This window comes from Leiobunum rupestre, chromosome 8 (genome assembly GCF_980474605.1).
Source record: "Leiobunum rupestre chromosome 8, qqLeiRupe1.1.hap1, whole genome shotgun sequence".
Lineage (NCBI taxonomy): Eukaryota > Metazoa > Arthropoda > Arachnida > Opiliones > Sclerosomatidae > Leiobunum > Leiobunum rupestre.
Window position 1 is genome coordinate 47,897,191 of NC_143391.1, and position 13,598 is coordinate 47,910,788.

Genomic DNA, 13,598 nt, shown 5'->3' on the forward strand with positions numbered 1-13,598 from the left:
CTCAATGGGGCCAATTCCTTCTAAGATATCATGCATGATCTGAGGCACATAATTTGTAAAACGTGATAATGTTTCAAATCATTAACACACAGCTTCTTTTAATACCGGTTTCAGATGAGTTTTTTTGGACTTTATCAAGCTCATAATTTTCTTTCGTTCTTATTAAGTTGCGGTCTAGAGTAATTTGGTGAGTCATTTCGTTTTTGTGAACTTTACAAAAGCGACACATACAGTTAGCAGTAAAACACTCCACCAAGCCCAGCATAGAATTCAGGTCAAGACTGTCTCCAGATAATTGAGCCAAGTATGTGTAAACTGTGCCTAGGAATGATGGGCTATTAATATAGAAACCATTTTTGTCAGTGTCATTAAATTCTTCAAAGAGGACTGATAAAATAATAATAATAATAATCAGCTAGGCTAATACCCAAAGCACCGCCTTAGGCCTAAATCATCAAGCGACCTTTCAGGTGGCGGGGTTACAATGCGTAGGAGGGTGGTAGCAAGCCCTTCATGCCACGCGAGCCAACAGCTCCCTATACTAATTATTACCGTAAACCTCAAGGTTTTATGGAAGGGAAAACCGAAGGACTCGGAAAAAACCCTTAAACCAGTGAGGAGAGAACTTGCAAACTCAATGCGGAAGGAGTTGCTCCGAGTTTTCACCAAGTGCCACAAGGTGGGATCGAATCCGGCTCCTCTTGCTGCGAGGCGAAAGTGCTAACCACTCCGCCACCCCACCTTAAATGAAGTCCATTATCTAATTTTTTATATATTTGGATTTGAAAAGAGCAAATAAGTAGAAGTTGTTTATAGAAGAGATGAACTTTGGTGGCATCCCTTTAATCATGTAAGAAAATCCGGTAACTTTATGTATAACTATATCACTTTCATGCGTGGAGCTTCATGCTTATGGTAATAATAAATAAAAATACACTTTCATCATTTGCATGAGTTAAGTTTTTAATTAAAACTTATTTAAAAGGATATCGCGTATACAATACGACGTCACAAACCCGACTAAAGTTTCGGAACGACCCTCGATCCATTCTCAAGGCTTTTTTTAAATTACTATTTTTTTTCCCTTTATTAAAATTATTTTCTAACCTATTTGCCGGCTGAAAGCTATTTTCACCTTGGAATTATCTGACTTATTTTAAATAATTTTTACCTCTCCGAGGGGACTTTGTACCTTGGAGGGGTATTACAATTACCGTGTCGGTCTGTCTGTCGCATTTTCCGTGCAAAGGTTAATCATTGTGTATGCAGTTTCTCGAAATCTCTGCGTTCGCAGTTTCTCGAAATCTCTGCGTTCGCAGTTTCTCGAAGGGTTGGCAAAACCACCGTGTGACGGTGAACGTTAACGGATTCATTTGCCAGTCTATACGCTATTTTTACCTTGGAATTATTTGACTTATTTTTAAATAAGTTTTCTATTTGGTACGACACTTGGGATGCATACGTAAAGGTTACGAATTTGGTATCTACTTTCGGCTTTTTTAGTCTATCCTTTTTTAAAAACATTTTATCTATTATTTCGGGGTTAAACCCCCGATTATATGCTATAGATTTGATGTAATATAATTCTTTTTTTACAGCTAAATCACCCGAGCAGACATTTTTCATTCGCCAGAGCATAGTTTTGTAAACGCCAATTTTATGATTATAAGGGGAGCTCGATTTGGAATGGGGGAATAAGTTAACCGTGCCGGGTTTTCTATAAACTTCTGTTGATATTGCATTAAATTAATTTCGTTTAATCAATACGTCTAGAAACGATATTTGATTGTCTTTTTTGGTCTCTAAGGTGAACTGGATAGCGGCATTGACTTTATTAAAAGTATCTTCAGCGAGAGTTGGATTATTCTTATCGTTGTCGGTAATAAGAAAAATATCATCTACATATCTTCTATAGAACTCATAGAAAAAATTATCCGTTTGTAACACCTGTGCCTCAATATAGTGCATAAATATATTACACAAGAGGTAGCTTATATCCTTAACGTCACTGGGTGGATAACCAAATTCTTTCAACCGTTTATCTAGTGCATTTACAGCTTCATCGACCGGAACTCTTGTACACAATGAAGTAACATCGCGGGAGAACATACTCCAATTTTCCACGGACACATTGTAAAATATTTATGCACTATATTGAGGCACAGGTGTTACAATCGGATAATTTTTTCTATGAGTTCTATAGAAGATATGTAGATGATATTTTTCTTATTACCGACAACGATAAGAATAATCCAACTCTCGCTGAAGATACTTTTAATAAAGTCAATACCGCTATCCAGTTCACCTTAGAGACCAAAAAAGACAATCAAATATCAAAACCCGGCACGGTTAACTTATTCCCCCATTCAAAATCGAGCTCCCCTTATAATCATAAAATTGGCGTTTACAAAACTATGCTCTGGCGAATGAAAAATGTCTGCTCGGGTGATTTAGCTGTCAAAAAAGAATTATACTACATCAAATCTATAGCATATAATCGGGGGTTTAACCCCGAAATAATAGATAAAATGTTTTTAAAAATGGATAGACTAAAAAGCCGAAAGTAGATACCAAATTCGTAACCTTTACGTATGCCCCCAAGTGTCGTACCAAATAGAAAACATATTTAAAAATAAGTCAAATAATTCCAAGGTAAAAATAGCGTATAGACTGGCAAATAGGTTAGAAAATAATTTTAATAAAGGGAAACAAAAATTTAGTAATTTTAAAAAAGCCGGTATCTACGAAATACCTAGCCAGGATTGTAATGACGTATATATTGGCCAAACAAAACGGGCCCTAGGAACACGCTTATCAGAACATAAATATCATTGTAAAAATAGACATTACGAAAAATCTGCGGTTGCATTTCATTTAAAAAATAATCCATCCCATGTTATCGACTGGGAGAATTCAACATTGTTAGCACAACCTTACAACTTTTTTGAACGCAACATTAGGGAGAGTATTGAGATTTAAAAAAAAGAAAAACAAAAAATGAACAATGACTTGGGCCCTTTTTTGGACTTTGTATGACGAGATCTGTTTTAACTTTTTTACTTGGTTTTTGTTATTTTGTAATTTTATCCTGATTGTTGAATCAAACAGTTACCCTTGAGAATGGAACGAGGGTCGTTCCGAAACTATAGTCGGGTTTATGATGTCGTATTGTATACGCGAAGTCCTTTTAAATAATTTTTAATTAAAAACTTAACTCATGCAAATAATGAAAGTTTATTTTTATTTATTATTAACTTTATGATTTCCAGTTTTTGAACCATGGGGGTTTGTTACCTCAAATTCGTCAGAATACATCATTATCGGTATTAAAACTTTGCTTTCATTACATTGTATTCCATTATCTACAGCCTTAATTCCATTTTAAAAATCTCGTAACCAAACAGACTGAATTCATATATTAATTAACTATATCAGGGTTTAAAAAACCAAGCCCATTGGGCTTTTTTGGGTTTATTGGTTTTTTTGGGTTTTTTACCTAAAATAATTCCCCAAATCGATGATTTACTTCATTTTTATTTTTATTTTCAATTTAACACTACTTATTTCTCGCCCTTATTCTTATCTTTCGTAGACGTAAAGTATCTTCTGCTTCATGTTCTGCTAAATATTGATTGAAAGTTGCAGTAGTTTAAAACTTACTGTTTAGTTAACATTGTTAACTTGCTACTGTTAGATTAGTGTTTACCAAAACACTGGTAATGTATTTTGTGTAAATACGTTTTATAAAAAAGCAATATTTTTGTAATATTATAGAATTTAAAGAATTAAAGTTTAATTCTTTAATATAGTTTAATATAGTTTAATTATTAAACTATAAATTTAAACTTTTTTCGTCATTTTTGAAACTTTTTAAGGTGGGTTTTTTAAGTGGACTTTATTGTGGGGTTTTTAAGTGGACTTTATTGTGGGGTTTTTAAGTGGACTTTATTGTGGGGTTTTTAAGGTGGGTCCAACCCAAGAAAAACGTGGGTTTTTTTGGGTGGGTTTTTTAAATTCGAACCCTGAACTATATCAAAAACACCAGAACTTTCTATAACTTTTTCAACATGCTTTTCAATGGAATGAGTTGGAACTCCTTAGTTTTCCTTTCAGCTGTTTCATTTTCATCTGACTGGATATCCTTAATTTCAATGTTTCTTGGTATAATTAAATCTTCACTTTCTTTAAGAAATTTATTTTGTGAATACTCAGTATAAAATAAATGAAATATATTTGTAACTGCATCAAATTTTGAAAATTTATTTTCAAAGGTTTTCCTCGCTAACATTTTTTAAATTTTCTCTGACAGCTTGCTTTAAATACGTAACTATCTCCCCAACTAGCTCTTTTGTGGTAGATACTACAGTTTGAACAGTCGTTGTTGTAATAGAAGGCGATGATTTAAGTAGGCAGATAAAATTTCATATCATAATTAAAAACCGGAACATCTTCGTTTTCTTCATTAAATTCAATGTTTTTATCATCATTTTGTATATCATCCATGGAATTTAAGTATTCAGTTAATGGAGGTGTAACTGTGTTAAATACAGTATGAGTTGCCTCTAAAGAGTCCTTATGATTTTTCTCAAGGTGTTTATCTAATGTAGAAAAATAGGAATAGGACTGATTGCAGTTCTCTTCAGCACAATAAATAGGTCCAAACCCATCACCTAATCCATGAAAATTCCGACGGTAAATTAATTGTCTTTAAAAACATTTCAAACAAGTAAAGTCCATTATTTTTACTGCAGGAAATATAATCAATTTGAACTAATTAGAGATAGTTGATATTATTGGGTTACATAAGTCACTTACTGAGGAGATACTACCAATCTCTCGGTAACTAATTCTTCTTTAAGTTTAGCATGAAAAGCATTAAACTTGGATCTAGGTTCAATAGTTGGAATAAGTTCCTTAAATAAATCAGGTGTAAGTATCAAAAATGTTTCACGGTCTATTTCATTACCTTTAAAAAAATTAAAACAAATATTAGACTAAAGAATGCCAAAAAAACTACAAATATTTTGTTTGGTTATAAAAAATTAGTACAATTAAAATAAAATATATGTAGTCTATCATAAAAGAACTTACCCCAAAACTCCCCTCAATTATCGCAATTTATTGGGCACAGATAATAAAAATAAGTGTAAGCAAAGTGAATACCTTTTCAAAAAGGAACTATACGTAGTCTAAAATAGACATATTTACTGCCAAACTAGCTAAGGTTTTACATAGCTTAAAATTGAGATGTTGTAACCGTCGAGGCTAACTAATCATATTTAACTCGAGATCTGAGCCAGCTCTCTTTAATACTGATCCAGCCTCGGCTACACAAATCGGAATCCCCTTTTTTCAATAACTCCAAGTTCACTGAGTACGTCTGTGGAATGAATTAAACAAGTGTTCTTTCTTAGATACAATTTCTACTTAATAGATTTCTCAATCTTCCTTAATTTAAGTTAACCGATAGGTTTACTGTTTATTCTTACCCTCGACTCCTGCCTTTTACCAGCCCCCGTTCTACAACGCAATCTGTTCCGGATCGCCTGGCTTTGGTCTATGCTGAAACCGTAAGCCCCGAAATTTCGACTGAGATCCTTTTTTAACATGCATTGCTTGTTATTTTTATATCTCTAAAACTATTTGTCCTAGGCGAAATCTAAAACCACCACAGGATTCCTGACGTCGAAACCTTGTGCCTTTTAAATGTTTCGTTTTAATTGGGTTTTTTAAGTGCTTAATCATTAGTTTAATGAAATTCAATTTTTTCGGCGACGCTCTTAGCAAATTCCCGGCTACTTGGGGAGTGGAAACGGGGTAAAGGGGGAAACGGAGAAGTTCCATTCTCAGAGAAGGGAGAGAGGGAATACGATGAATTTGATATTTTCCACCGATGAGCTTTTTCGTCATAATGACGTCGTAAGTTGCTGAACGCTTTTATTCAGTCATCGGTATTTTAAAATGGCGTAGCTTTTATAGTAGTTTTACGTCAGTAATGACGTCAGTCATCGGAAAAACCGAGTCTTCCAGCCGATGACTTCGGTGAGTAACCGATGACTATCGTGACGTCAAAACCGGAAACGCGTCAAAGCGTACAGTAGGAAACCGATGTCACCGATTAGAACGTACCAGGGAAAGGCGCCGGGGCACAGCGCAGAGAACAAATACAGCAATTCCAAAATTCTTAGTAATTTTTTTGTAACGAGATGGCGTTGGGAGCCCAAAATGAATTAAAATGACAAGAGAATGAATTCGAGGAATTAAAGTAAAATTATTTGAGGAAATTAAGTAATATAAATTATTTGACATAAAAAGCAGAGAAAATGTTCAAACTGAAAATAAAATTAAAATGAAAAAAATTAATAAAAGATATTATCGGAAGCGAGATTTCAACTCACGCCCGTTAGATTCATATGCCCGTCCTTAAACTTTAGACTTGCCTCTTCCCTATCATCAACAATAAAAAAATATACAAATCTTAACGATTAATTGAGAACGAAATAGCCAGAAATAACAAAATTACAATTACATACAGGTCAAATCGCTTATTATTTTATTGCACAAACTCAATTTGCAACTAGATTTTGTTTTATTTATGAATTATCTTTAAATTTGACTAGAAATTAAATACTTCGTTAAGTCTTCGCTGTTCTAAACAGTGTTTTCATATGAAACCAATTTGGTTTCACCTAAATAAATATTATTACGTTCCATTTAATCTTTTTTCTCCTTCTGAAAAAGGGACATACATTATACAAAAACTAGTTCTACGAACTGAAAAAACAGTGTTTATTCTTGTAAGTGTTACGGCTAAGAAGGGACAGACATTAAAATAAATTTAGAGTTCATGTTTTTACGAAACATCATAATTGTCGAAGAGTCTCCGTGACAATTTTCATTCTCACATTGTGAGAAATTCAGAAAATTGTCACGTAGACAACTACTTTCAGAAATTGACGGTAGTACACTCGGACACCCTATTTCCAAAAATTTTACTAACAAAATTATTGTTGTTAAAAGTGTTATAGATTAAGAGAAAAAAACAATAAAAAATAAATAATCTTACTTATGAAATTTTCCTTGAACTTTATAAGAGATCACTCATTCAATTTGGTTTCCACAAAAACATCCATTGAAAAATTTGATCCCACTGGAATGCAGACGGTGCAAGAATCATCCATAGACTACCAGTTCGATGGACACATAAAAGATGCTCATATCGTCTTTGTCGCGTGGGAACTTTAAATTTGATAGTATGACCCAATTTTGGGTTGCTATAATATTATCTTAAAAACAACCTAATTTTGTTTGACCCAAATTTTGTACTTCAAGATTTTCAACTACAATTGGGTTATTTTGGACATAAAAAGTAGTTAAAAATGAAATAACCAAAATCATTTAACCCAACATTTTTAAGAATTTTTCAAATTTTTCTGGTGCTTTATTTTTCGCAAAAAGGCGCGAAGATTATATTTACCCCGGGAAGGGTGTGGTGGCGGAGTGATTAGCACTTTCGCTTCGCAGCAAGAGGAGTCGGGCTCGATCCCTGCTTGTGGCACTGGGTGAAAACTCGGAACAACTCCTTCTGCGTTGAGTTTGCAAGTTCTTTCCCCACTGGTTTAAGGGGTTTTCCCTCGAGATCTTCGGTTTCCCCTTCCGTAAAAAGTTGTTGAGGTTAACGGTAATAGTTAGTGTAGGGAGCTGTTGGCTCGAACGCGTGGCATGCAGGGCTTGCCACCACCCTCCTACGTATTGTAACCCGGCCACCTGAATTAATGGCTTCAAAAGTCGCTTGACGACTTAGGCCTAAGGTGGTGCCTTGGGTATTAGCCTAGCCTAGCTGACTTTTTTTATTAGTGTAAAATCGTGCTCCATATAAATGTTAGTACCTTTTAGTTTAGTGCTATTTTTTAGATTTTGTATTTTATCATCGTACGTTTCGGTTCTAAAGATTATATATGTCTATTTTTTTCCCCGATTATGGGGGCATTTTCTGTACACCTGGCTTTATTTAATTAGTATCTTTATATCCAATTTATTTTCAAAGAAATACATTATTTTTTAAGAAAAGCTTTGTGTACTTTCAGTCTCTTTATCATCAATACCTTTGAGAAGCAAATTATTCGGCCTAGCGCTAACATCTAGATTTTCTAGTCTAAGTCTATTTTGTTCTATTTTCTTATCAGCATCATGTTTCCCGTTTTGCACTACGTCTTCTAAATCCAAAAAATCTAGCTTGATTTGAGCATTAGAAGTGTGATAACTAATTTCACTATCTTCTATCACGATTGGTTCGGGGATACAGAAACAAATTCTTCATAGCTGGAGCTAGTATTGTAACCGAATTAAAAATAATTCAATCAGAAAAAAGGGAATCTGTGAGAGATTGGCTAATGTAAAAACTGTTACGTACCATCAGCTTCAGAGTGAATGTAGTTACTTTAAATTCTATTGGGTCTGGGTGATCTTTCTTTGGCCCTTTTCCTCCCACAAAATGTAAGGACCTTACTAAATAAATCCAAATCGATTCTTCCTCAAGTGGCCACCCTTTTTTTCCCTTAATCATATCTTTCTTAGGCCTTGGTAAAGTAATGAATTGACACAACGTTTACTATTACCCATAATTAAAAAAAATCAAATAATAATAATAAAACGTATTATAATTAAAACTTAATCTTAAATATTTGAAAATACTACGCGACTACGTAATATCGTAAAGCGCCATTTTGAAAAGAATGAAATGTGTCCTTGAGATTGTCGAATCAAGATTATTATGCCTTTATAGTGTAACTTGATCCTCAGGTGGTTTCCCTCGTTTTTCTCATCCTGTTTATAAAGAATCCTTTGTATAAAGAATAAATTACTTAAAATTATGTAAGGTTAAAATTCGATGTTCAAAAATTAAAAAACGTGAACTAGCTTATACATTTAGTTTTACTTCATTTATTTAAAAAAATATTATTAAAAATATCCTTATTGTATCCATATTTATTTATTAACAGATAATTTAAAATATTTTAAATTCGTAGGTTGTTGACATCGCTAGCGTCGTGCAACGGCATCCAGTCTATTTTACTCAAGTGCCTCAATAATGAAAAATAGTCTCTATTTCAAAATATGAGTATGTAGTCTAGTAAGGTCGATATGAGTGTCCAGAATTTCGTGAGACGTTATAGGAAAGGCGGGGTGATATGTACCTTCTTTAACACCTGGTAAATGGGGTTCACGGTAACTTTAATTTAATTAACGAAACAAAGTTACGTGTTTGGGTTTTTTTAATTAAGTTTAAAATAATTAGGGGCCAAAGATAATATCGGATTTGGCTTTAGTGTAGAACCTTCGGTTTTCGTTCTAAAATGCTTCCCATTCAACACTCAGCAGATTAAAATCCCCCAGCACTATTGGTCCACAATACGAATAGAAGGAATGTTTCAGGAAGAATCCTAGTTCCGCATCCTTATTTACATTAAGTCTCGTAGATAAATAAAAATTTACAAGAAGCTATGAAGTGCCACGAAGCTTCAAAATTGTATTCCAGGCCATGCCGTCTTACGCAGCTGACATCACTACGCACGGCGACCAAACCGCCGTCCCATACCACTAGCGGTCGTTGTGATATATTAGGTGAAAACTATCTGCCAGTCTGGGACTGCTCAAAGTACTGTTCAGGATTATGATGTGACGTTAACAAAAAGTCCCGGACTGTTCGGGATTGGTGTACGCATAGTCTGTCTTGGGGATTCAAGATTAAAAAAAATTTAAATAGATAAAAATTGAAAATGGCGACTGTAATGGGTGCATTACTGGACTTACTAAATTCAGACAATTCAAGCTCAGAATCATCATCTGATGATGAAATGGAAGTGATCGCAAGAATAAGTACCACCAGAAATTTTAGAATGAGCATTTTGCATTATGACGAGATAATTGTTAGAGGGTATCACTCTGTAGAGTTTAAAAGTATGTTTAGGATTAGGCCTAACATATACGATGATCTAGTAAAGAAGTTTGAAAGCTCTGATTATTATCCAGGGATGCCTCTTCAAGGTAATTAAATTAATAACAATTGTTTTATTAAATGTTGTAATACATGTACTTGTAAATGCAAATATCAAACATAATGAAGTATGCCTTTTAATAGGTGGTGGAAGGCTTGTTATTACCCCAGAAAAACATTTGTTAGTATTTCTGTGGTTTGTTGGGCATCGACATGTATCATTTAATGATACTTCTGACAGCTTTAACGTTACGCAAAATAGTGTTAGAAACATATTGAAAAGAGTCAATAGATCTTTATCGTTTGAATACTACACCTGGTGGCCTAGTCTAGAACTAGACCGGGAATTATGGGAAATAACATTTTACCCAGAGTCGCTTGGAATTTTTAAAATAATATCGTCTGCTCTAGTTCCTATTGTTGTTAACACGTATCTGGCTGCACGTTGATTAATATTTGGATAATGTAATGAAAATGGCCTACTTAAAGATTTAAATCAGGTATTGTATTTATTTGTATGCTATCCATTAAAGTTTTAACGTGTAAAGTATTAAAATTAACTTCTATTTGTAGAACCACTTTGAATTTCTTCCTAAGCCTTGTATCTGATGAGCCTACAGAATCATTGGATTAATCCAAGGGTAATTGTTTACTTTAGAAATGAATAGTGAAATTAAAAAACCAATTATTCCAACTGGAAATTGGACCAAGCAACTAAGCAAATTTCCTAAAACATTCAGTGAGCAAGATATTATCGCTCTTAAAAATAAACATAAGGCTGATAAACATTATGTGAAAGGGTATAGAATGGCTAAATCAAGAAAAGTGCGCAATATCGTAGTTCATTATATTTGGGCAAAAGTTTTGATGCAATCATCTTATAGCCTGCATAAAATGTACAATCCTGTAGTCTGGATTGAGTACTCCAAGGCTATTTCAGGCGGCTATTGTGATTGTAAAACTGGGGTAGGAGGTACATGCTGCCATGTAATAGCAGTTTTATTTGTTATTCTTGACAATATAAACTGCGGAAACAAGTATATAGTAGAAGAAACAGTTCAGAATGACAATGATAAGTCGTGCGCGGATAAAAAATGTATTTGGAATGCCCCAAGTTTAAAATCTCAAAATGCAAACCAAACCCCAATGAGATTTTCCAGTTTATACTTTGATAAAAATGATCCTAATAAAAAGGAGAAAAACCAAAGAGAATACTTATATAAAAGAAAAGCTAATTTAGCTTTAACTTTTGTTCAAGTTCAAGAAAGTAGTTTGAAGAGCTTATCGAAAGACTCAAGCTTAACACCTATGTTTTCAGACATTATTAAGACACATAACTTTAAGCCTGAGCTATCCAGAAAACCTGAAACTTGTATTAGTTACCGATTTTACGACGAAGATTCTCCAAAAGAAAATGAAGACAGAATTCAAGTCCCTCAATATGAAATTGAAATGAAAGGATTTAACACGCAAGAGCTTGAACTTGTGACGGGAATATCATTGGATGGCCTTAAATTAACATTATCAGATTCTTGGGAATTAGAAGAGAGAACCAGGTTACAGTCTGGTACAAAATTATGGGAAAATGCAAGACTGGAAAGAATAACCGCTTCTCATTTTGGGCCAATATACCGAAGAAAAAAGGTAGTAAATGATGCATTTTTGAAGTCCGTTAAAAATGACAAAAAAATTTCTAGTCAGTATATGGCCGAAGGTTTAAATTGTGAAGAGCCAGCCACTCAAATGTTTGCTGCCTTTCATAAAAATATTACTAAAATAGTGCTTGTTGGATTTTGCGTAAATCCAGGTTTACCCTTTATTGGTGCTTCCCCTGATAGACTGATCTTTGATAGTAATATCAATGAATGGGGGTTAATGGAAATTAAAACCTTAGCCAAAGCCAAAGAACTGGGGTTGACTGTAAAAGAAGCAGTTCAACAGTTAAAACCAGTTTTCATTAGGGAACAAAATGGAGTTATTAAATTTTCCCATACGCACAAATATTACTTTCAAATTATGGGGCAATTAGCTGTGACCTGCCTCAAGTGGTGCGATGTGCTAGTGTACTCCGGAAAAGATTTTTATACCGAAATAATTTATTTTGACAAAGATTTATGGGAAAGTGAAATGTTGCCTAAAATATCTAGTTTTTATTTTAGCCACTTTGTGAAAAAAGATTGAACTTGTGATAAGAATATAAAATTTTTAAGTCATTTTTCCATGAAATTTATCAAAATTACATTAGACATTTTGTGAAAACAATTTACTTGTGATGTTAATACAAATTTTTTAATAGTAATTTTTCTAGAAAAATTTACATGTATTGTCATAATTAAGGTATAAAAGTTCCTACAAGTATCTGAACTTATAAAAGCTCCTACATATACCTCAACTTAATATTCCTAAAACGTGATTGGGGTTTGTTTAATTTTAAATAGTGCTTAATTACTATATAAGCTCAAAATGTACCCGAAGTTATGAATATTAAATTTCATTACGATGAATTTGAAATAAATTGATTTGTGGTAATAGGGTTTTACAATAAAATTATTTTAAATGATACTAAGGACTCTTATCGAGCAAGGGGTCGCCTATAAAATTAACTAAATAACAACTTATTTTCCAGATTTTATCTAGCTTATCGTGCATGTTGTTTGGGAATAAAAATTTCAATAACCGAAATGATTTAACTCTCCTAATCACCCTTTCTACATGGATTCTAATGCTTGCAATGTTTCGGGTTGCAATTTCTTTTTCTAAATTTAACTGGTCTGCACCATCTAAAAATGGTGGGATATTTAATGCAACCCCTATTTCTTCTAACATCTCTTTAATTACAAACCCTCGATCTGCCATAACTGAGTCTCCCCTTTCAAATTTATCAAGAAGCCCCGAATGATAGGTTATCTCTTTATCGGAGATACGACCAGGTGCAAGGTCCGACACAACACTGATAAACCCATTAGGTGTTATACCTATGAGACCTTTCGTTGTATTGTGTGACTTATATGATGAATACGTGTCACACTGCACACGGAAATCCGATGGGTTTTCAATGAAAAACTCTGTCGCATCGAGTATGATCCTTGTAGTAGGATATTCTTTAAAGGATTTAGGCATATACCTTGACACAATTTCTCTTTTTGGCCAAATTGGCACCTGGCTCAGTGTGTTTTCCAAGAAATCAACCCAGAACGTAAAAATTCGACTTATAGTCGAACAACTGACACCGTAGCGATAACCTAAATCAGTTTCCAGTAATCCTACACGTAACCTACACAGCACAAGAAATAGTTGATCAATTTCGGGAATAGAAAATTGTTTTCCACTTTTGGAATTTTTGATGTCTTCAAGTACGGTAGCATTTCCCCCTTTTAATTTCTCACGGGCTTCAGCATAGCCAGCCATCACAAACTTAAAAAAACCCATATATTTTTCTTTGGTTTCAAAGCCTGTATAGAATTGTAGCTTTTTCTCATCATCTAAGACATTCAGAACACTGAAAGACTTGTTCGTAGCTTTGTACACTTCAAACTGAATCTCGAGATTTATATATTGTTTACATTTGTTGGTTAATTCACTCAAGGTTCCTTCGTGGTTC

General features: G+C 33.7%; 1 protein-coding gene across 1 annotated transcript; it reads right to left on the minus strand.

The window, feature by feature from the left end:
* Nucleotides 1–12,559: 12,559 nt before the first annotated feature.
* LOC149933570 (uncharacterized) lies at nt 12,560–13,117 on the minus strand. The gene has a single exon (XM_090157338.1). It carries the CDS (start codon nt 13,115–13,117, stop codon nt 12,560–12,562), a length of 558 nt encoding a protein of 185 aa, XP_090013464.1.
* Nucleotides 13,118–13,598: the final 481 nt, after the last annotated feature.